Source organism: Anopheles nili, chromosome 2 (assembly GCF_943737925.1).
Source record: "Anopheles nili chromosome 2, idAnoNiliSN_F5_01, whole genome shotgun sequence".
Lineage (NCBI taxonomy): Eukaryota > Metazoa > Arthropoda > Insecta > Diptera > Culicidae > Anopheles > Anopheles nili.
The window spans coordinates 21,272,894-21,297,374 of record NC_071291.1 but is presented as its reverse complement, the minus strand read 5'-3'; the positions used below and the strand labels follow the sequence as shown (position 1 = coordinate 21,297,374).

The window sequence follows — 24,481 nt, the reverse complement described above, 5'->3', positions numbered from 1 at the left end:
ATTAAAAAATGATGAATAGTTTGCATACCTGTGCATGATTTATAATTGTATGTTTTTAGCTGTAAGGTCATAGCGATTGGACGAACGCCTGCAAATATTTTCACATATTTAATTTTTGCTACGAACTGTATCGTTTAACTAGCTTTCGACCCTATCGTTTAACTGGTCTACAAAAAAACAACAATAATTTCGGATAAAATAGTAACTATATTCTAGCAACTGTTACCAAATGATGCATCTATTGTGTTTTTGTGGAGAAAATCCGCAATCGAAGGCATTCTGCAGCGGGTACTTTCCGCGAGAGACAAACTTCCATCATACCCTGCGACCGCATTTTTGCTCGTGACTAGTGCCGCTCATCGACAATTGAGCGGTTTTCCTGGCCCGCAGCATTTCATTTTCCCATGCTTTACCGCTCGTGCATACTGTTCCAACTTGTGACCACATTGCGGATGCGCGCGGAAGTGTCTGAAACGTTTCAGAACGATAGAAGTGAAAAATGATCGCATTTCCGCAAGGCACACAACGACACGTTTTCCTTGCATTCTCGTTCATTGCTGCGCGGGGTTGAGAATATGTGCACGTGCTCGTAGCCGATGTTGCTATAAAGACACGATGGTCGCACAGCCATTGAGCTCTCGAGTGAAGCTGAATTTGCATTTACCCCGCGCCGGAGGGGCAAATGCAAAGCAATAGCTGTTGATAACGCACAGCACAAATAAATATGCGAAAAGTTCAAATAAAAGGGTTTGGTTGCTACCACGTCGGAGGACTTTTCCTCGCAGCTGTTCGTTTTCGTTGAAACGCAGCGATGCACACGGGCCGATGACGCGCTAATTTCTGTGCTCTTTTCCTCCCATTGCAAAGTAACGAGACGAAAATGGTGCTCGCGTGTAACTTTTGTTTCGGAAGAAATGTCATTAGACTCTCCGGCATGCGATTGCCTCGATTCATATAGGTGAACTATTTACCATTTCCGTAATTTGCAAAGTTGTTCCAAATATGACAAAACTTTGTAGCATAACATTTATGATTTCCATTGAACCAAATTTACAAACCTATACTTTTAATAACATGACACGACTGATACGCCGGCATTTTTTCGTTGCAATTTCCCAATAACTGCCATCTCTTGTGTGACCGGCATTGCTTAGTGTGACTGCTAAAAACGGTATCATCAACAACAAAGCAAAGAAAAGTCATTAATGACTGTAACCATCCAGCAACCATCACAGACAAGCGGTCTCTTATCGTTTCTTTATCTGACCCAAAACAAGGCATTTATGAAGCACTTGCGTTGATAATTGAAAGTATTCACTTCAAAAAGGGCATGACGGATTGTTTTCTACCAAAGCGTTTTATTTTGCTTCATTTTGTAAGAAAAAAAAACTTCATTCGGCTATCTCATAGCATAAATTAGTTCTATCTCTCTAACAATTTTTCGAACAATGGCAAAACATTTACGTAGAAAATGCTTATCAATTGATGAAACCGTCTATCACGGTAAAGCAGCCTAAAGAAACCTGTTTGTAAAAAAATCATTTTAGAATACATACCCGTTCTTTTTATACTCATTCATGCTACTATCTATCTTTATGATTAACATAATCATCACTTTTTCATATGTAATTTATATCAGTTTCCAAGCTCAAAAATAAGATTTTACATATAATTTACCTTCCCTTCTATGCTGAATTCCGTTGGCAGCTAAAACAAAACTCATCCTTTAACATATGTTGCCCTCATTTATGCAGATAAAATATATTCAAATTAATGATGAAAAGGGATATAAAGGAGCTTTTAAACAGGTAGAAAGCGTGTCTGCTACTGACCGACCTTGTAAAACTTCACCTGTCCAGAAGAAACAAAACGATGAGCGCTCACCAACACACACTTTAAACACTTCGTTGCCGGTTATTGCCACTTGAATTATGTCCTTATTATCCTGTCCAAAACACAATCACATCGAGCTGGGCAAAAAGTTACTCCATTCTCCCTTATCAAGTTCTTCTCTTGCAGGACCGTACCATCCCCACCAGCATCATACGTACGGGAAAACATTTGCTCAACCCACACCAACACCACAAAAAAGATGCCTAACTCGACGACCCGCGCGCTGTTGCGTGTGATCCTCCATTTTTAGTATTTTGACGATCGCCGTACCACGCGGAACTGCGGCGCTTCTTTACATCAGTCCTTTAACTAGACAGTGGTACGTGCGAGACACTAAGCCTACACCGGGATTCTTAAAATCACCCGTTGCTGCCGTATCCCGACGATCGTGCTTATGGCGGCGCTTCAACTGATCGTGCTGAATTAAAACTGTAGCCGTGCTTGGCGCAAGTGCCGGCATACAAAATTGCCTTACTGAACACGGACACTGTAGGTAGTCGGTTTGGGACGTACTCGATCGTTTGTCAGCAAGTTACGGCAGCGTACTTATATCATCACGTGAGTAAACGGCCGTCCGTGGCAGAGTAAATTAGTTTTACTTTCTGTGTGTAACCGGTGTGAAAGCACATTTCTGCTTTGCTGCGCGAAGGAGATGGAAAACTGCGTTCCCTTTCCGTCGACCGCAAATTCCGTGGTGCAACGTGTTTGGAATGAGTTGAATGTGGCGGAAAAACACTGCAATTTGTTTCTGCATTATCGCAGGTCATGCTATAAAATGGATTAGTTCGTTTCAATTTTTCGCGCTGCCCAATGTGTTTCAGGCTTTTGCGAGCTACGACAGCTGAAATGGAAGCAGCTGTTAGTAACTCCATGAAGTTTTTCGTTCTCGTCTGTTCATTTTGTCGATGCGCTAGTTTACACGAAGATGTTGTGCTATAGTTATGTATAAAGAAACATGTTCACTAGCGCTCCACTTAGAACGCTTCTCATCAATCACCTAACCATCCGTAACCGTACACTAAGACATATCGTTAACGGAGAACCTTTGCGAAAAGCAACGTGCTTATATGTTGTGTTTTTTTTTTTTACTTGAAAACTGTGTCGACGGTCGAAAATAGATCACTCGATGCCGATGCCGACCGATAACAGAGCGATACAAAATGTGACGGTCGCAAGACTCTGGAAGCGCGACTGGCATGATGTAAAATAGAAGTGGTGCGGAATAAGTTAACGGAGTGAGAAGTCATTTACTCAGATTTCTCACTGGCTCTGCCTTGCGAGGTCACTGCTAAGGTCACTGAAAACGCGTGATCAATACCAGCGCTATCGGAGTACGCTTCCGGTTCGAAAAATTCGAAAAACGAACGTCAACCAATACGGTGCTCCTGCGCGGCCTCGTCTGTCGACCGAGAGCTCGTCGATCACTGTGCCGGCATATCAGCGCATCTGACGGGCACGCGCACCTTAGCGTAGCTAATTTTAACCATCCCCTATGGGCGATCAATGCGACCCGTTTATCGGTAGCTTAATTTACGTTCATCCATTCGGATGACTAATTTGCGTCACCAGACATCGTTGATGAGCTCCTGTCAACGCCAGCGTGCGCGAGTAGTGCACTGGTGCGAGTGCTTCTTGTAATGACAGCAAACGCTGTAAAAAAAGAGCCGCCATTCCTTGCACGTGACTTTGAACTCAACGTGATAACCGAGGTACGATACTATTGTTGCTGCAGCGAGCAAACAAAAGTAATGATGCGTTTTTTACTGGTCGTAAGAAAATACGAGTTTTTTTTTGTTTTTGGGTTTAAGTACAGTGAATCATAGCATTGTACACTATAAAGTTCCGGTTGTACATATGAGTGCACCTGCTGCACATCTCCTCTAATGTGTAGTGTGTTCACTTTTGCTATATTTTTGGTGTATTCGTTATCCATCGGTGGCATTGTTCGCATTACATGTTTTATACATTGTTTTAATATTTCTCGTGCAAAAACGTTCGTTCAACACGAAGCACGATTCACCAGAACACAATTAAAAACCGTGCAAGTGTTTCGAAAAACTTTAGTTAGTATATACAGGTTCAACAATGATGTGACCGTCTATCTGTGTCTCAAGGAAATGCATTAATTTTACGTTTAGCATCACAATATATTTTCTTTGTTCTAAACCACTTTGCATTGCTTGAGAACAAGGTACTCACGCTATATATACAATTTTTTGCTTCTTATATGCAATAATTTTTCCCCTTTTACTACATCCAGTTATGTCTTTGGTTTGCTCTTTGCTTTGGACTATTTGCTCCGTCGATAAACAGGCTAAACTATGCTATCGCATTTTAATTGCCCTGCAATTCACATTTTACGAAACCATCATGCCAATTCCTGTAACTATGGCCCCGTTTTGTTTTTCTAAATTAAACTGTTCTTGGTGTGAGACTATTAACAACGGTGCGATAACAACCACCTTCTATGGAAATTCCGAGCGGCAAAGACAATGGCTTAGTCGTTGGACAACAAACATCAGCATTGATAGGCACTTCTCACCGCCACGGCTGCTAGCTAATCATCGTTTTGGCGGGCAAAGAAAACTTACTAATCAATTTATCGTGTTTCCTAGATGATCAAAGCTGGCTACCGCTATTAGCCACAGCTCTCACTAATGAGCTGGGATCTGAATTTGCTTGTAGAAGTCGACAGTCGTAGATTTTACTTCCAACATTCGGATGGTCGCCTCTAGATTCAAACAGAGGAAGATCCTGCTTATCGGTGTTCTCATGGCTGCCTTACACTAGCACCGTCTTCGTTTGGTGTTTTGGTAAACTACGCCGGAATTCCAAATAAATCAATTGACCATACAAATCAAAGTTTCTTTACATTAAAAGCTCTCAAATTACATGAATTCTGTTGCATCAAAAATAAAAAATTCAATTCGATGAAAGCTTGATTTTTAAAAATTTTCTAATGTTTTTTCTGTTACATCTATCTGCTCAATATAGAATTTAGGATGAAAAATGAATCATTTCAAAACAAGAATGTATGTTATAAATTCTGCTGTATGCTGTAGAGGCTTCTGATTATACGTTTCTTTAATCAATTTTTTCCACGAATTTGGCAGCGATTGAGATAAAAATGCAAGCACAGTGGTTCAAACATAAAAAGAAACCGGTAAGAAGAGCCCAAACATGGTTTGATTTCGATCTCATACATATTAATGGCCTGAAGGAATGCAGGTTGCAGGATTTCAAAGAGTATGGCTTTGAATGGGTCAACATAACCACGTTCCTTGCTAAAAAAAGAAAACATTTTTAAACGTGATTAATAATTTCTGAAAATATGCGTTCAAATTGTTCTATCCTGTTTTCACAACAGTTTTGATTTAGAACACAGATATCGATGATTAATATTGATAAATTCAATACCCTTTCGTTCTTCACTGTATTTTTTGTTTTCACACGATTCCTCTGGCCAATCGTAATCTCTCTGTTATTCACCGCACATGATCAAGATTGTTGCGGACGGGTTTATTGTCAATTAGTCAAGCAAGACAGCGACCATCACCCAAGGCGCACGCGGACGCGAACCTTACTGTTGTGAGATAGCGTGCTGGCGGATACGGATAGTGGCCTCCTGCAAGATTTGTATGCTGCCTGCCGTAACGTCAGAGATTTATCAACCAAGGGCCCGCCGTACGATAACACGGACTTAACGAATGCAAACAGTAAAGAGTGAAGGCGTGATCTGCGAACAGTACTTGAAGGGAGCTGAAATGCAGGCATTGTCGCAGGTTGATAAGCGTCAATTGCTTTCGATAACCAACGACCATTTACACCGAGCTCTCGCCTCGAGATGTTCATAATTGGTTCGGTAAAATCATTTGATGGTTTTACAGTTTAAGAGTAGACGGGTCTATTTGAAATTACGGTGAATCCGACAAGATGGTGGAATAATTCAACGTTGAAAGCGCGAGTGTACTAATCGAAGAAGATTTGTTTTATTCTGTCAAATAGGATCATCGAGCTCGCGTTCTAAGCTTGTGGTCCTGAAAAAACGCTGCACTACCCTTCTATCATCCAAGCAGTGCGTTAAACGGATCTCTACTGATCCAATGCACACGGTTTTCAGCATGTCATCGACGTGTACGCTGTTGCTGTTGGTTGCTGCCTGGTTCACTTGTAGCATGGCAGCACCAAAAGCAGGTGGATTGGAGCTTATCATACTACACAACAATGATATGCACGCCCGCTTTGAGCAAACCGGTGCCTATAGCAACGAATGCCAACCATCCGATGTATCCAGCAACCGGTGTTATGGAGGATTTGCCCGAGTCGCTCATAAGTAAGTATTTGTTATCTTTCAAATTCTTTTCTATCATTTCTTATGCATTTGGTTGCTAGTTCTGCTATCAATTTCTCGTAGTGGGCTTATTTGCAAACAACAATGATTGATTAGTTTCCAACTCATACCATTTCCTTTGGTTTACAGAGTTCGCGAATACCGAGCGACCGAAGCTGCGGGCGGACTTCCGGTCTTGTATCTCAATGCGGGCGATACCTATACCGGAACGCCGTGGTTTGCGATATACAAGGACAACATAACCGCTGCCTTTCTTAACATACTGAAACCAGATGCCATTGTAAGCAACCCAGTCCTTCGTTATTTTTTATTCGAATGAATCAGCCATGTTTGCACATCCGTCTCTTCCAGTCTCTCGGCAACCATGAGTTCGACTTGGGTGTCGAAGGATTGGTTCCCTTCCTGAATGAAGTCGACTTTCCGGTGCTGGTGGCGAACCTAGATCTGTCCAAGACGCCTACAATGCAGAGCACCAAGTCCCTGCAGCGATCGGTCGTGTTTACCAAGGCGGGAGTGCGCATAGGCGTGATTGGCTATCTCACGCCGGAAACGAAGCAACTCACGCCGGTGAACACAGTTGAATTTGAAGACGAAATCACCGCCATCAAGTGAGCATGTGGCTGGAATATTCATACCACTGTAGCGGGTATTTATCATGTGTCCTTTTTACCACCCCATTAGCAAGGAGGCAACCACCCTAAAGGAGCAAGGTGTACAGATTCTCATCGCCCTTGGGCACAGCGGGTTGGAGCGTGACAAACAGATAGCAGCCGCATGTCCCGACGTGGACTTAGTGATCGGAGGCCATTCGCACACGTTCCTGTACAGCGGCACGGCGCCGGATGTGGAACAACCGGCCGGACCGTATCCTGTGATGGTACAGAACACTGTCGGGAAGAACGTGCCAGTGGTGCAGGCTTACGCATATACCAAGTACCTTGGCTATCTGCACCTTATGTTTGACGCGGACGGAAATTTGATCGAGTTCGACGGAAGCCCGATACTGCTAAACGGTACCGTCCAGCGGGACTCAGACGTTCTGGAGTTGCTGGAGATTTACCGACCCGGTATCCTGGCGCTGGACGCCCAGATTGGACGCACGAATGTGTTTCTTGACGCGAGCCGCTGCCGGTTCGAGGAATGTAACATCGGCAACATGATAGCAGACTCGCTCGTGGTGACGTACGCGATAACGCGCGAACAGGCCAACGATGGCTTTTGGACGGACGCAGCGATCGGGTTCATACAGGGTGGTGGCATCCGGGCTTCCATCAGTGCGGGACCGATCACAAAGAAGGATCTGAAGACAGTGCTGCCATTCGGCAACGCGATGGTGCTGGTGGAGATCACCGGTACCCAGCTGCGTCAGATGCTCGAGCAAAGTGTCCACCGGTACGACGGCGTGTCCGGATACGGAGAATTCCTGCAGATGGCGGGCGTCCACGTGGAGTACGATCTCTCGCGTCCTCCGCTGGAGCGAGTTGTTGCAGTCGAGGTACGGTGCGCTCAGTGTCAAGTACCGACGTACGAAGCTCTGCAGGCCGATGAACACTATCGCGTGATCTTAAGCCAGTTCCTGTATGAGGGTGGCGATGGATACGATATGCTGCCTGGTTCCCCGATGCAATTGCTCACATTCGGCGAGTATGAGATTACCGAGGAATATCTTGTGCGTTACTCGCCTATTTATCCGGCGATCGAGTGGCGAATTCGACTGGAAGGCCAACCCATTATCCCGACGACCGAAGGACCAGTTGGACCTACCACCACTACGATAGCTAGCACAACCGAAGATGATAACGGGGCTGGACGAAGATTAGATGGTTTGACACTTGTCACAGTCGGAATGACGCTCGTGGCTACGCTGACCGCACGTCACGTGTTGTAAATAGTACCCTCATATCTTGCAACAAGCAATGTGTACCTTGTGTTTCCATCAGGTACATTGTGTACCGTGTTATTAACGGGGTTTTTTTTTGTGGAAAATCCCAAGAAAAAGCAACAGAAAACAAGAGTTGAAAGATCAACACTTAAACAACTTAGCCGTTGCTTAGCAATTGCGATCAGTCGATCTCGAACTTCATGCAGCGCAAATAAATAACAAACAACAATGATAGTTTACGAAAACCGCACTGTTCCGGGAAGTGTTTTCAGTTGTGTTCTGTTATTTAAGACAAAACTAAGCAGTCTACAATACATTGATTAGTTACATGTTCCACAAGATGTACATCTAAAGAAAACGTTGAATCCCGTTTTAGGGCTTTGATACGTTCATTTTAATTTATTTATGTTATAAGCATGAAACGCTTTCATGTGGCGTGAGTTGTTCTTTGTGTCGAAGCGGCCACAGCACACATCAACGAATGTTTCCGAGCACAATTAACTTATGCGCCAACAAACATAGACATACAGCATAAGCCAATAAATTGTCCATTTTGCAGTATTCATCATTGAGATTTTCTCTTTTTTTTGCTCCTTACTTGAAATAGCTCAATCATGGTAGTTAGACTTTTTCTCATGCACTTCTTAGAACCATTTTATACGTAATCACATCACAACGCATTAGCGCCCCAAACGTTGTCTTCTATCCAATCGATGTAATGCGATACCTTGGTGTAGACCGCCTTCGACTGACCAATGCCGCATGCCCCACCGGTTGATGTAATGCCCACCACGGCATATGTGCAGGTTTTCGAGTTGGTCACCACCTGTAGGGGTCCACCCGAATCGCCTTGGCAGGTGTCGCGACCTTCTACAATGCTCCCAACACATAGCTGACCCTCCCGAACTCCGTTGCGGAATCGTCGATCGTATTTAAATGATTGAGTGCAATCGTCCACCGGGAACTCGTCCAACTGCACTTTCTTCATAGTTTTGGACAGCTCACCACCAAGTGTTTCGTTATAGCCGAATCCGGTCGCAATGTAACGCGTGAGGTTGCGGTGCTCGTTGGTCCACAAACAAGCCGGCAGGATGTCCTTCGACAACGGAGCCTTATTCTTTAGCTTCACTATCGCGATATCATTATATACCCGCGTGTTCATGTAATCCGGATGCCGAAGAATTTCAGCGATATCGGTCTGGAACTCGGTGTAGGTCCTGTATGTTATATCGTATTCGGCGAGTCGCACCACGGTTGGCGTGTCATCCGAGAAGCAGTGGGCCGCGGTCAAGACGTGTTGATCACTAATGAGAGTTCCACCGCACCGAAAGTCGTACTCTTCTTGATCCGTTTCTTTTGGATAACCGAGCAGGGCGTGATGGGGAAACTCGCCGAGCTTCGCTTCCTCACCACCGACGATTAGCTGCACAACGTTAGTGCAGTTAAAGACCTCGAACTCGATCGCTGTTGGATGAAGCGTGAGCGGTATAACGCTTTGCTTTTTGCTAAGGATCTTCCGATATTCCTCGCACTCTGGTGATATAGAAGAGTGATTTGATTTGACACATTTCTCTCAGAGACATAAAAACCACTTCGTGTTTTACAACTTACTTTGTTCGGCAAGTCTTTGACCTAGGGGTATCAACATACACAGGGGTAGAGAATGAAGCAAACATTAACTATTTTGATTTTGCACTTCCGAAAACACTCTTACCTTGAGCGCCATAACCGAACCAGCCACCTAACACTAGCATTGTACCCATCCATATTACGTACGGCACCTGGCCCAACATGTTAATGATTGCAGCTTGGAGGTTTATTTCGAATCTCTTCCCGCTGATCGGCCAGCATTTACGCTCACTTTGATGCAGGAACAACTGATACCGCGCGCTCAGATGCAAACCTGCGCTTGTAACACTTCGGGGGTCACTAGGAAACTGCGACCAAGCGACGCCACCTCGGAGCGATCTTCAACTATCAACGCATACGATCAATCAACGAACTGGTCTTTCCACTTTGCGACTGCTAAGACGCGTGCTTCGTGCTTCGAAACAAGTTTTTTGTTGAATTTTTTTCCTGTCAGCTGCCATCAACAATTCCATGTCGAATTGTACGATTTTACTATATTTACCAAACCGGCTTTTTTAGTGTGACTCTCTTACTTGAATGCTGATCTATAGTAGAGATTTTTATTTGCGATCATTTGAACATTTCAATCAGGCGCAATGTTTCTAATGTACCAAATAATTTGAGCTAGAAATGGAATATAAAGTACTCCTTGCGGCTATCGCCGTTCACGTGATCTACTACTACTCCATGCACAAGAGTAGGATGTTCCACTGCAGTGGTGCAATCCATATCAGTTCAGCAGCCTCAATTCAATTGCGATAGTGCATCTTCCTGAAATAGATTCCGTTTCATATTCGTAGCTATCTCTGAAATGCCTTATAATAATGGAATACATTTTGTTGGACTACACATTCAGAAGGGTTGCAAACACATTTTTGCCGTATACTGCAATAGCTATGACATGCCAGCAAGCCTTCATAAATGATGAAACAATAAATGATTAAGATTAAATTACTGAGTATTCTAACATTTTACGGAAATGCTTTACATTTAGTATTGAGGGTTTAAAGGAAATAGCAAATTAAATGAGTGTATATTATATATTTATGTTATTTGGTCCATATGCAAAGTGATTTCCAAATGGTATAATTTTTGTCAAAACTTTATTCGTAATCAAATCATGAAGGTGTGATTTTATTTTGCATTTTCGTATACAGATTTGGAAAAAAACAAATTTTAAACAAACATCGTAGCGAATTTCGAATGCTTTACGGTGGCTTCGTTCATTTAGGCCAAACGATTTGCTCGATCCACTCCAGGTAGTATGACACTTTCGTGTAGATGGCTTTCGAATGACCAATTCCGCATGCAGCCCCTGTCGACGTCACTCCAACGATATTATAAATGCAGCTGCGTGGCTCCGTAATCGTTTGTAATGGACCACCAGAATCACCCTGACAGGTGTCCTTGCCGCCGATAATGCTTCCTACACAAAGCTGACCTTCAGAGATGCCGTCACGAAATCTACGATTATCTCGAAACAGTTGGCCGCAATCAGCCGATGGGAACAGATCCAGCTGCACTTTCATCATTTTAGAAGACAACTCCACGGTTCCTGTAACGATTTCGCCCCTTCAGTATACATGGTAGATGTAAACACACACACAAATTGTGAATACACACCTTCCTCCAGCTTCCCGAATCCGGTCGCTACGAAGCGACTAACGTTGAGCACGGGATCGGTCCAGAGACACGCAGGACGTATCGTTTTTGAAAAAAGCACGGTTTCGTTCAATCTTACGAGCGCTAGATCGTGGTAGGAACGAGAGTTCCGATACTCAGGATGTCGAATGATCTCCGCGATACCAAAATCAACCTGGCTGACCGAATCCATCGTCAGATCGTACTCTCCCAAGCGCACTAGCACCGGATTGCCATAGCTGAAGCAATGCGCGGCGGTCAGAACAAAGCGATCCGAAATCAACGAGCCACCGCAGCTGAAGCTATACCCGCCTGTTGATCCATCTTCTAAAGGATAACCCAGTAGTGCGTGGTGTGGAAACTCGCCTTGCTTAGCGGCCTCTCCGCCAACGATCAGCTCCACTACATTCGAGCAGTTGTAGGACTGATAATAGAATGGCTTAGGACTTAAGGTGAGCGAAATTATCCCTCGTTTCGACGAGATAATTCTGCGGTACTCATCGCACTCTATCAAATACAGCAGAAGTATCGTTAGAAAACTGCATCGCTTGTCCTAGAATGTATCGGTTTTTGCCTACTTTCAGGCGATACTTACTTTTTACAGATATCCTTGTCTCTAGAAATGAAAAACAAAAGTGGTTAGCTGGAGAAAATGTTGTTAAAATTTCTTGTCCATACCTCCCTGGGCATAGCATGCCACAAAGTGTGACCCCAGAAAGACGACTGCAACGAAAACAGCACTTGTGGGACTCACCATCTTGTCAAATGAAACGTCGGGAAGAGTTTAAGTGACCGGAGGTCAAGAATACGAATGCTATAGACGATAGCGATAATGAACAGCCCGACAAACACGAGCGTTCCTTACAAAAAGTTTTTTCGTATTGGTGGACCATTTCCAATACTTGTAGGTTACTAAAACGTATGTTGAACATAACAATTACGTTTTGTATCAGTAATCGTTTCGTTGCAGCCGTTTCAAACCACATTCTGTGGTTTGTTTTGCAAGAATCACCCCAAATGACCCCTTGCTAAAAATTTGCACTCGCATGATCAAAGAATCTGAGAATCTTCTCCATTTGTATAACGGTTTGGTATAAATATGCATGCAAAAATCGTCAACTGCAAATAGCGGCAGTTGCTATACTAGCGAGCTTCTACTTAGCGTTGTTGTACGACGAAATGAAACATACAATTTTCCACACGGTGTGCGTAACTGTATTACTCTGCTTTTGTACATACAAGGTGCTAGGTAGGTTTTACATACATATCTAATACACCTCATCTGACACATTTCAATTTCTTTACATATGCAGGAATTCGATTGGCGGAACAAAGTGAGTAAATCAACCAGCGTTACTGAAAATAGGTATATCGTTCGAAGTATGTCTTAATGATGCGATACATTATCTCAGAATGTCAGGATTATCGTAAGACGATTGCCGCTCTATCACCTGCACCTGCGATGGCTAGCAGAACAAATGAATTTGTCACTCCCTCGAACGGACTACCGGCCATGGACGGCGAGTTTCCGCACCAGGTGCTCGTAGGCCAGTGGTTCTACGAGGATGAGGATGATACTGCTTTCATTATGCGTTGCAGTGGTGCTCTGATTAGTGATCAGTACGTACTGGTGTCAGGCCACTGCTTCTGGGCGTTGGCCGGCGACGAGGTTTCACTCGGCCGGCATGACTATACGCGCAACTCTTCCTTCCCAGAGCTTCTGATCAAACGTGGCTCCTTGATCATGTTCCCCGGATTCGATGAGCTAACGGTGGCATCGTACAACGATATTGGGTTGATTAGACTTGAAGAATCCGTCACTTTTAGCTCACATGTGTATCCGATTTGCCTATGGACCGACGATAAACCGTTGGATTTATCGCATCTTATCTCAACAGGATTTAGAATGGGGAAGCAGGGTAAGTTTGCTGCGATCACTTACTCTTCATCAATTAATTCCCTTGGTTAGTGAACGATACACAGGATACCCAGCTGATGAAGCTACGTATGAGGCGTGTCCCAAATGAGGACTGCACTCAGGTGTACGCCGGCAATAAATACTTCCCGCAGGGTGTCTCTGACAAGCAGCTTTGTGTGGAGGCTCCAGTGGATTGGAAATCGACCTGTGAAGGTGACGTCGGTGAACTGCTGCAAACGGTCGAAAAAGGATCCGTTCACGGCGCATATCGACTCATAGGACTTGAAGGCAAGGGTGTGGATTGTGACGAAGTGCACCGAAAAATTGTTTTCACAAAAATCGATAAGTATCTCGATTGGATCGAAAGTGTTGTTTGGAAATCATAGGCTAACTTCGCGGCAAAATGAAGCTCGACAGATTTCACCGAAATATACGCTCTTGCAACTTCGATCGTTTGTATTGGCAGTGTGTATTATTTTCAGGGCCATTTTTTTTTGTACAAATCTTATATTTTATTCATTTATTTCCATCTATTTTTTCAGTACGTTTCAGTATCGGCTCTCGGGAACCTCGCTCAAATTTCTTATCACGCCTGTCTTGTCTTGCAATGATCTCTCTCCTTCGTATTCAGTTTAAATCACAAGAATTCTTGTACGCTTACACTTACTGTATTCTGTTACATTGAAATTCTTATCTCTATTCCGTCACTCGTTTGCTCCGGGTGGGGTTTATGCGGGTAGTGGTGTATTTTAGCTTGTTATTGGACATTGGGTCATTTGCAACTTTCCATATCAAGTCGAGGTATGGCGACGTATCAAATAGCCAAGTGCTGTCTGGACAGTTCATTTTCAACTTTTCAAACTTGTAGCAAACCCAATAGTCAGTCAATGTGGAAAAGTCCATCAAAAACTCCATTTTGCTCATTTCACTGTTTTGAATGCCAGAGGGTCTAACTGTCCTGAATAGCCAATTTTCGGGTCTTTTCGCCTCCAAAGAATCATTAGACTTTGATAAATTTGACGATTAGCCGTGGTTGTTCACTTCATTCACCGAAAGTGAAATTATGCTAGATGAGTATTGGCAGAGGTCCTCTCGAGAAGGATCGTCCCGGAATCGAGCCTACATGACCGTCCTTGTGAAGGTCAATGCAAGGAGGTCATGGGATGTCATCCTCAGAGAGAACCGCCTGTCATCTCATTCGCATGTCATGGTTGAAGCTGATGGAGCAGAATTGAACGGTCGAAGGTCATATGGGATTAAAGGGACGCACTACAATTAAAACACTTGTCAAGCTAAAATCGATTGGACGGATACGACCTCTAAAGCACATAGTTTCGCATACATAGTTCAGCTGAAACAGAGGAAATCCAAGCCCAAACATCGCACGCGAAGCACGATTTTTCTATTTTTTCTGTGCATGGCTTAGTGGTTCCCCGAGGACACGCATCGTGTTGGCGTAGGATGAATCGATCTGTGGTACTACTTTCTCAGCCGGACGGATATTCTTGATCAAATCAGATAACGAAAGAAAGCTCTGGCGGCTGTCGACGCGCAGCTCGCGATCTCCACTACCACCAGACAGCTGTTCGATCTCTTTCGTGATCTGTTTCAGTTTCTGCTCGACCGGAATGTCGTCGGGCAGACCAGCGACGGATGCTGAATCCTGACCGGCTGCTAGCGCTTGTTGGTGGTGTAGCTCGGCGGCCTGCTCGTCCTCGTCCTCACTTTCATCATGATCGTGCTCTTCCTGGTCGTGCTCTTCCTCCTCGTCGTCGTCGGCTGCTGCAGACACGCTGCTACTGCTGCGACCGACAACATTCAGCTCATCATCGTCCTCTTCGAGTTCATCCCCGTGCAGCTGCTGCTGATCGTCGTCCTCCTGATCGTGATCGAGTTCCTGGTCATCGTCCTGTTCCTCTTCGGCGGTGTTATCATTCTGAGCCGGCATGGGTTTCGGTGTGCGATCTTGCTCCAAAATGTCACCATTCAACAAGGAGGCTAGTGGTGAAGTATGTTCCCCGTTAGTTGTTGACACTGTAGAGTAGGACACAAACTGGCGCGCTTCTGCGGAAGTCGTTGCGGGCTCTGTCGTTACGGGGGCAGCCGTCGTCGTCGTGACGGCGAGCGTGGTGTATAGTGCGGTACTGGTCGATGTTTGAATTGGGCGGCTAAAAGGAAAGGCACATGAAAACATTAACAATTTATTACTCAAGTAAAGTCAGATCCCCAATAGGAACAGCGTCATACTGAGGAAGCTTACTTTATTAGCAAGGTTATTGTACAGGAGCGAATAGAAACGCTATTTAAGAAAATAAAACCTACGCTCAATCGAAAGCATAAAACGAAAACTACTACCACACACTTCCCATATGGCCGACGACTGTTTTCCGCACGGGCGGATTTACTAAAACCAACAGTACAGAGTACAGATAAAATCGCAGATAAGATCATATCGCATAGATATCTTCCACATGTTACTTGGCGGCAACCGAAATTCAATGTTGTCAATCGTTGATTATTGTGACCCGTAACAACCCCAATGAATGCTGTGAGTGTTATCAGGCGCCAGGCAATGTACACTACATTTAAAAACCAATTGCTGAGTGCATTTCAAGAGAACGAAAAGAATCTTATTTTGCTTTATTAAATGTGCGGCAAAGAATGGCCGTCTGAAACTTGGATAGCATGAATATTTTCTTTTTCCGTTCTATACGTTTAATGAACTAACTCCAAACCACCAGCCAAATGTTAATGCAGATTAATATAAAAGAGTTGAAGAAGAAGTAGAAGTGTTGTGCGAGCTAATAGCTACAGGCCTGCATGTAATCTTCGCTCTCTTCCATAGAAAGTCGTACGTTCAATTAAAAAATGTAGAGTTTGAGGAAAACCATTGAACGCATGTTTCAAGTATCATTATTTGTTTTGCTTGTAGCTCATAAGCGGCCTGGTGAAAACTGAACTGATGCAACATACTACAGAGTGCTGTGAATTGAAACGAGCTCGACCCGAGCTTATTCCAGGTGCTTTCAAATGGGCTTATGTGTTTGTGTGTAAGTGTCGAAAGGGATTTGAGATGGAAGGATATCTAAATCGCTCACCAGTTTTCTATCGGGTGGTTAATCATTAGACGGAAAGCGTAGAATGAAGCATTAAATAGCGAAACTTAACATAAAGATGGTGGAAAGGACGTTAGCTCACCTACGGCACGGTACCGTGAGATTCGGTTTGTCGATTGCTATCACGATTGCGCACGATGCTGCTTTACGTGCACAGCGCGCAGCAACGTAAAATAAAAATCTAGCAAACCCCACTCAAGCAGTTTGTATCTTGGCTGTCTTTTTGTCTCTGCGCGTGCCGCGCTTCATTTGATTTCGCTCCATTCATGTTTGTCATCGGCTATTGGTGTATGTCAAATCCGGGCACCAAAACGCAGTTTTGCATAATCCATCAGTGAAGGATTTTGAAGTAAGTGGTTTTATCGGATCTCGCTATGTAAGCATGTTTTGTCCGGCCTTCTTCGTTCCAACAGTGCGCTTCGATTCCACCAGAGCGCGTCACGCCAAGGAACCGTGTTGTATTTATACTATGCTTTTTTTTTGTTGTTCTAGTGCTATTCTAACGGATTGCTGTTTATTTTAATTTCGATTGGAAGTTGCTGTCCATTTTATTCCATTTATCGTTGTCTATTGTCCTTGCTGTTGCTAGGGTTCAGTGTATTTGTGAAGCGTTCGATTGGAATAATTCTGGGAGGCAGGATTGCAGTCAATTTGTCAGTAGGGTGGGATATGGAAGTTAGGAAAGGTTGATGTCGGAGTGGTAGGAATGTCTTGCTTTTTTTTTAAGTGTCCTTAATGCGCTCAGTGCTATCCCGTTGGGTGAGGCAATATTTACCCCTGCGCGGACGAAACCGGAATGCTACCGTAGTTGTAGTAGTAGCATCGCGTTTGTTCACAGATGAAATCCTTTACGGCAGAGCAATCCTCTGGGGCCCACCGTAGGCTCGGAGCCTTCAGGTGCACGCAGCCCTTCTGCAGTCCGCTGCTGCTGGAGAGGTGAGAGAGAAAGAGAAAGATACAAGATAATATGAGACGTTAATTGCCACCTTAGACGCTAGAGCTAGCTAAACCATATCAAAGAAGAAAGACGGAAACCAACCTGTCGCGAGCGGTACGCTGAGGCGATGTGTTGCTGTTATGGTCCAGAGGGTCCATGCCGACGGTTTCCGGTGACTTCTCGAAATAGTCGAACGTGGCATTGAACGGAAGTCCGGTGCTCATCCAAAGGAACATGCCCGTACCGAGCCGATTACCGGACGTCCAGAAATTGTACTTACCGTAACCAGCGTTCTGCAGGTATTCGGTCATCGATTCCACCTTTTCTTTAGTCTCGAACGAAGCTAGCTGCAACCCGAGCGAACGACAGTACTGATACGCAAGGAAGTAGTTCAATTCCGGCGAGTACGGGTTCATCCGGCTAATAAAGTACTGCACGCCGTCCAGCTGGATGGTCGTGATTCGTTGGCCTGCGTAATACGAAGAAAAATAGAACAAAAGGCATATGTGAAAATCTTTGTTGGCAATTTTCATAATGATTGGTATTTTGGCGATATTTTTACAATTGAATTTGAATGGTTGAACACATGGTTGTGAACTTATATTTTTCATACCATGTTTTTTACCCATAGTCAAACAAAAATAGTATATAGTAGCTTTTTTGTGAAAAGAATAATGCAAAAAAACAATATTGATTTCATGTATTTGGTTTGATTCTTACATGGTTTTTCTCGATCTATAAATAAAAAAACAAACATTCAAAACTCAACAAAAGCTTGAGATTTAAACCTATATATCGCTAACTGACAAAAAGAAAATCCAAGACGTGTATTTTTTTTCTTCATTAATTTAATAATGTTTCGCTTTCAAAAGCGTCAATTGGGAAAAAATTGTCTAACATGATGCTGTATCAGATAAGTCCGCAAACATCTTCGTTTTGCTGGTTTTTTCGATAGCCTTCCGGTTCAACCTACAATAATACTGTTCGTAGGATTCCATTGCGCACGCCCTCGTACCAGACGTTCTTGAGCTAAAATCTAACAGAACCGAGCCCCAAAATCACACACCCTTTAGAGCTTCATGAATTATGGAAACGCTTTATCGACGCAAGGCACTTTAAGTGCAGAATCGTAAGAGCGACGGAGCGGCAGACCCGCATTGGAAGGAAGAACACAGCAAACAATACAGCAAGCATGAGCATTTCCGGTTTCCTGCGAGAAAGGCAAGCCTACCGCACGTAGTCCGTGTTGAAACAGTCTTCGTTTAACGCCTACTTTGTTTAAGAAGCATTTATCTTGGGTTTTTTCTTGTACTATTGTTTGCTTTACGACATTTTTCCTTCATTCTTCCAGGTTTATCTTTCTCTCTTCGCTTTCGCTTATCTTCGTTTATATAAGTTCTTATATCAATCAATCGATGGAAGCTTACGAAAACGTACAGAGATGCACATACGCATCCTAACTATAGTTCCCCGCAAGAGCAAAAAAAAGCCGCGCGAAAGGATAACGGTGGTGAACTTTGTGGGGAATTGGAATAAATCGAAGCACGAAGCATGACCAGGCAAGCTAACGGTACCTCGCGACAGGTTTATCGGTTTAGGTGTTCCAATTTACCAATCATTTATTAAGCTCGGTAGCTCCTGCTGGACCTTCACCTCGCAGACCGGTTTTTACCGCAGCGCTTGGAGCAGGTGGAAAGCTTGAAAAATTAAAACGACCTGACGATTGAACGTTACCAACGAGGATTCCAAAATGACACGAAGAGACGTGTGCGTCATATTTTTATTTTTGCAGTGTTCTTTTTGTTCAACGTTGTTTAGCATGCAGCAACACTCGCCGATTGTGCAGCAACATTTCAGCAAGCGCCCAATCGCATACCAGCATGTTTTGCCGAGTGGTTCTACTTCGGACCCTGTCCCAAACCAACAACACCTTACCGCGTATGGCGACAAAGTAAGCTTCTGCGAATGGTAGAGGAAAATTACCGTGTGTCGTTTTATTGACTCAGCTGTGATGCGGCGCGAATATCTAATGATTGGACTGCTCCTGCCGGAGGATGAGATGAAGTAAAATACGAAAAAGCCACCTGCAGTGTACGCCATCGTTTTGCATCTGTCATTGAAAAGCACTCGAACCATGCCCGTAAATTGGTTCCAAATGTAGCGTGATGTTTTACATTCCCGCATTAGCTTGATGGCCGGGAACGGGTTTCGTGTTCTTGGTGTGGCGTTTTATCTTCTCTCTCAAACTCCTGTCCCATTTTCTTCTTCCATAAACTCTCCAAATTACCCGTATAACTTAAAGGCTACATAGAGACAAGAAGAAAAATCCATCCCAAAAAAGCTCATTCTCGTAATCGTGCAAAAACTCCTTCAAGCTACGTACAGTTAACGGTACCAGCACTCAGTTTCGCATATATCGCGACAGCTTTTTTCATTTACCTTTTTTTTTGGTGTTATTTTTTTACACCAACCATCAGACGGACGAGTCAACATGCGGGAATGGTGAAAAAATGCAAGTTACTTTCAGTCTTCCTTCCAAAGCTGCTAATGAAAATCCAGATCCATCCTCCAGTTCACGAGGCGAATCTACATAACACAGAGATGTTTCCAGCGCTTTTAGCACTCTGGTGGCGTAATCATGCCAGCACGCATTTTCACCTGCCTTTGTGCCTAAAAGTTATTTTTCTCGCCCGTACAATAAGGTTCTGTTTCTTTATTGCTGCTGGAGGAAAACAAAATTCACATTCACAGCCAACCTAACGGAGCTCTGGTACATCCCATCCACGAAAGGATCGAGAAATGTCGTAACACCCCGAACCATTCGTTGCGACGGGTCCGTAAAAACCGGACCAACACTTCCAACTGACCGCCGTGACCAAATCCGATGGGAGTACGGTCAACCGAACGGTTCTTTCCGGTGCAAGCACGCGTGATGGCATCAGGTCGAAGCCGCTTCAAGCGGCGGAAAGGAAATATAAACAATTCGGAATCAACGCAAACTGCTCCACCAAATGGTCAGCTCGTCGGTCGGCTGACCCAACCGAGTGCCTGAATAAAAAACAAATAGCATTAAAATGGATTGAACAGCCACTTTGATGGGAACACGATAAGAAAGCATTTCTCCCGTCCGGTTGAGGGTTTTCCTGAGCCAGCGTCTCTTTTGACCGCGCTTCCGTTAGACGGTGTGAAATTGCTTTCCCGGTTTTATCCTGTGGGTCCGAGGCCGGATTGCTCCAAAGTGGCCAGTACGGCGATCGTGAGCTTAATAAAAATCTACCTTTTCCTCTTATCTGCCGATCGGCGATCATGCGTGCGTTCTATTTCCCTCCGTTATATTTCAGCAAACGTGGCCTCGCGAAAGGTAAAAGAAACAAACAGCAAACGAGTTCCCCGAAGAAACGGTGTTCTCCTTCGAGAAAGTTCAAGAGGAAACAGCATCGGGCACTCATCCACCGAGGTTGGTGCCGCCAACAAGTTTATCGTTTGTCATTAAGCGGTTTCCACCCGTAGCACGAAAAGAACGCCGGCACGGAAGCGTACCTATTTGTGGCGTTATACTTTCGGTTTATTGCCGACCCACCCGGCGGGAGGGTATCGACAAAGCCACAGTCCGGTCAAATCTAATCAGCGAAGCAGCGGATTTAATTACCCATTTCCTGTCATCGCTTTTTTCGGAACGCTTGGCTTGATAGCCAGTTCACGATAGTGAGATTTTCTGCGCTATTTGTGCGCCTTTTGGAAGCTTTTATTTTCCTCTCTAAAATAGCGGGAATCGTCATCGTTCCGAAGTTGGCGAAACAGCGCAAAATTTTACTGCCAAAACAGGAATGGAAGTTCACCGACGGTGCGGGAAAAGGAAACCCAGCTGGAAGCCGTTCTTATCCACTTTTCAGTTGGCCTGTCGCTGGGCGGAGCGTTGTCCGTTCGTCCAGCAAAGGAAAAAGCACCGCTACTAACGGAGCCAACTTCCGACGTTGGCTTCACGGTTATGGTGAACATCGGACATCTTGGGAGCGTTTGGCCCTTCTCGTGCACGCGATTTGCATTGGTGTCGCTGACTGTAATGCAAATGTTAACCCTTGATGCTAATGCCCGGTATCTGGTGGATGGGTAATTGTAATTGAGCATTTCGTATGAGTCCCTCGATGAAGCTCACAAAACAGAGCCATTTTGTGAGCAACTTCATCAACGCAGTACTTAGCATGTAACGTCATAGTCAACGTCCTGTACTCACGTCCGTTAGCAAAGCATTCAAGGGTGTGTCAGGCATCGCCGAAAGCAGAGACAAAACCACCAGGTTTTTCATTGCAGGTGGTATCATCCTGCAATTGTCGTTGCGCAATGCACTTCCGCTCGCTCACATGCCGAAAGGGAAAAAGGCTAAAGCGCTGAACGTTCTACAGAACCTACCGGACATTGACATTCATGCGTCACACCGAACGTATTCATTTCCGTCCATCCGTTGGAGCAAAAAGCAATGGTCCATTCGCGTGCATCCCACCGCAGAATGGTGAAGCTTCTCGGACTCGGCGAGGCTGCAATTCAAACCCAAAGAGCGGCCCAGAAACAGCGCTGTGCAATAACCGACCAGATGTTAGACATCGGTACGTCATACGAAAGCTCATTAGCAATTCCGTTCGCAGCGCATCGTCCGCTTCCCACGTCGATTCTCGCGGAAGTTGCCGTCCCGTTCGGCAACCTAACCCCCGCACGAGGAGGTTTCTTTTAACAATAATAATGCACTCCCCACGCCGAAGGGTTGGTCGCTTCGTTCCGCTCAAAAAAAAAAAGAATAAATTTAATTTCCGATGCCAACGAACAAACGCCCGAAGTGGCCGGGCTGAATATAAAAGCATAAAAGTGTCTTGAAAGCGTCCAAAGACACCGCACCGTTAATGACTAACTTTAGCGCCTTCCGGCAGGAAAGAGCGCAAGCTTTGTGGTTTGGACAGGGATATGGAAACGCCCTGATGGGTTTGGTTCTTTCTCTACGCTTTCCTCCGCGAGCTTGACTCAAATGGTACAGCCGTTACGAAGCGATGGAAAGTCCAGCCCACGACAGCCGTCATGGCGAACGGAATGACAATTTGCAGGATACGGAACATCAATAGGCGCAGCTTTCGCGTTACCATTGAAACCAGCTATTTTCGAGCCGAATTTACGTCTAGCTTGAGCTTCATGGCACAACCTACTATGACGAAGAGCGCATTCATGGCGGATGCAGACATCGGTTTGATTTTGGACTAGAGCTTCCTGCTCTAGTTACCATTGAGGCAGCGGCCTAATGGTGTTACTCCACTTCATGCGAACAAATGTGAGCCTTTTCATGGATCCTTTTCGCGCACGGAATTTTCCCACACTCATAGCAAAGCGGCAAACCGTGGCAACTTACCTCCTGCGTACGCCAGCACAAACACTAGACACAAAATGATGGACTTCATCGTGTGAGAATGGGTGGAAGGACGTTTTGGCGGCTTGAAAGTTCGTTCGTCTCGACGTCTGGCGGGATATCCGGGGAGAACACCCAATTAGAACAAAAACACACGCGCGCACAGCTCACGCACTCGGTCACTCGTGGTATGCGCCGCTAGCCGCTCTCTGGCTGCTACTCGGACACAATGTTCCGCGTTTCCGTTTCCGGCCGGTCGGCAGTTGATTTCTTCCTGAAAACCACGTGCGGACGTTCGTCGGTGGCACGCAAAGGCACTATGAAAGTCACCGTGGTTGGTAGCAACAGCAGCGGCAGCAACGATGTATGCGGATGAGCACTAGAACCGAAGCGACCCGCTTCCTTTGGACGATCTTGCACAATTGACCGCTGCACGGCTCGCGCAGCCCCGGTTAACGCATTTCCACCGGGAGATCCCGGGCCGGGCACCGGGGTCACCTGGGTGAGGGAAACCCGCCCAGCGAGGAAACTCGCGTTCTCACTCGCTTTCTCTTCAGCACTCTCTCTCTCTCTCCTTCTCTTTTTCTTTCTCTTTCTTTCTTTTTCTTTCTCTATTTCTCTCTGTCTTGCTGGGCATGGCACCCTGAGATGATCGGATGGGTTGTGTTCTTCTTGCGCCGCCAGCTCGCGGTGGTAGGTTCTGAAAGCTGCCGGCTTGCCCGTTTTTTTTTGCGTGGCGCTGACATGATCGTGTGATCGTGCTTTCTTGCTGGCCGTCTCGCGCATCGCGGGCACACCGAGATTTATCCTGCAGCACAACGGAAGGCAAAGCAAAGCTTTTCTTCTCTTTTTCCTTTGGAACTCTCTCTCGTTCTCGCTGGCTTTTTATTCTTTCACCTAGCTTGGTTTCTCTCGTCCTGATCGTACGCTGAAGGCGCTGTTTTGATTTGCCTGTCTCAGCACATTTTTTTTGTGGCCCGTTCTCCGCTGGCTTCCACCAGCCCGAGCAATCCTTGCGGCTGCTTTTCTTTTCGCTGCTTCATCTCACCTGACCTGTGCGCGGCCAGAAGATCGAACGATCGCGTAACCATGCGCCCCAGGGAAGGTACGGAACGAAAGCGGTAGAAGAGGGGTGATTGAGGGAGGAAAACCTTGCACACACACACACACACACTCCCCGCTTGTCCTGTTTCTCCTCGCGATCGTGCAGCATCCCGCCACGATCGCTTCGCCATAGGATGCGCCTTTTTGCCTTTTCTGTCGCTGCTTTGTTTTGTGTTGCTTCTTCCACACTTTGGTTTATCCACCGGCACCTTCCACCCCATGTGCTGGCCTCGCCGATCGGGTGCGCTTTTCTACCACTCGGCGGAAAGATGTATAATTTACAACAACCGCTGGGCCGGCGCACACGTTGTTTGTTCGCGGTCTCGGTTCGGCGTGTTAGAGGTTCATTTTCGTTCTACCTTTCTGGATTTTCTTCTACATTTTTCTTTCATTCTCACTCGGTGTGATGCGTGTTTTGTCTCTCTATCATTCTCTCTCTCTCCTTCTTTCTCATTTACTATCTCTTTCTCTCTCTCTCTCTCTCACTGTGTAACAAACTGTTTTTATTCTTTTCCCAATGAGATAAGTTCCTTTTTTACCACAAGTTCAGTTGCTCTTTCTTCATCTCTTACCGTCGTTCTATCTTACTTTCTCTCTTTCTCTTTTTTCTTCGTTTTTCAA

At 45.1% G+C, this 24,481-nt stretch overlaps 5 protein-coding genes across 8 annotated transcripts; 2 read left to right on the top strand and 3 right to left on the bottom strand.

The window, feature by feature from the left end:
* Nucleotides 1-6,014: 6,014 nt before the first annotated feature.
* LOC128731718 (protein 5NUC-like) lies at nucleotides 6,015-8,450 on the top strand. Its single transcript, XM_053824854.1, has 4 exons — nucleotides 6,015-6,226; nucleotides 6,374-6,524; nucleotides 6,596-6,852; nucleotides 6,926-8,450. Exons 1-4 carry the CDS (start codon nucleotides 6,015-6,017, stop codon nucleotides 8,130-8,132), a joined length of 1,827 nt encoding a protein of 608 aa, XP_053680829.1. The 3' UTR covers nucleotides 8,133-8,450.
* Nucleotides 8,451-8,644: 194 nt separating this feature from the next.
* Nucleotides 8,645-9,939, bottom strand: LOC128721205 (serine protease snake-like). The gene is made up of 3 exons (XM_053814932.1): nucleotides 9,841-9,939; nucleotides 9,738-9,758; nucleotides 8,645-9,659 (listed from the first exon to the last, which is right to left on the bottom strand). The coding sequence occupies exons 1-3, from the start codon at nucleotides 9,917-9,919 to the stop codon at nucleotides 8,797-8,799; spliced, it is 963 nt and encodes a 320-aa protein (XP_053670907.1). The 5' UTR covers nucleotides 9,920-9,939; the 3' UTR covers nucleotides 8,645-8,796.
* A 1,024-nt stretch (nucleotides 9,940-10,963) lies between these two features.
* On the bottom strand, nucleotides 10,964-12,153 carry LOC128731707 (serine protease snake-like). Its single transcript, XM_053824842.1, is given in 4 exon segments — nucleotides 10,964-11,310; nucleotides 11,379-11,903; nucleotides 11,992-12,012; nucleotides 12,075-12,153. Coding segments are annotated over 4 exon segments (972 nt in total).
* Nucleotides 12,154-12,575: 422 nt separating this feature from the next.
* Nucleotides 12,576-13,700, top strand: LOC128731696 (serine protease snake-like). The gene is made up of 4 exons (XM_053824831.1): nucleotides 12,576-12,645; nucleotides 12,710-12,730; nucleotides 12,809-13,315; nucleotides 13,366-13,700. The coding sequence occupies exons 1-4, from the start codon at nucleotides 12,576-12,578 to the stop codon at nucleotides 13,698-13,700; spliced, it is 933 nt and encodes a 310-aa protein (XP_053680806.1).
* A 147-nt stretch (nucleotides 13,701-13,847) lies between these two features.
* On the bottom strand, nucleotides 13,848-23,135 carry LOC128722008 (uncharacterized). 4 transcript variants are annotated; one of them, XM_053815818.1, is made up of 4 exons: nucleotides 22,760-23,135; nucleotides 17,470-17,836; nucleotides 17,206-17,358; nucleotides 13,848-15,482 (listed from the first exon to the last, which is right to left on the bottom strand). In XM_053815818.1, exons 1-4 carry the CDS (start codon nucleotides 22,806-22,808, stop codon nucleotides 14,717-14,719), a joined length of 1,335 nt encoding a protein of 444 aa, XP_053671793.1. In that variant the 5' UTR covers nucleotides 22,809-23,135; the 3' UTR covers nucleotides 13,848-14,716. The 4 variants fall into 4 exon arrangements, 2 of the variants coding, with proteins under 2 accessions (XP_053671793.1, XP_053671794.1); XM_053815819.1 differs by having other exon boundaries at nucleotides 17,206-17,355; XR_008410786.1 differs by having other exon boundaries at nucleotides 15,362-15,482; nucleotides 16,513-17,358.
* Nucleotides 23,136-24,481: the final 1,346 nt, after the last annotated feature.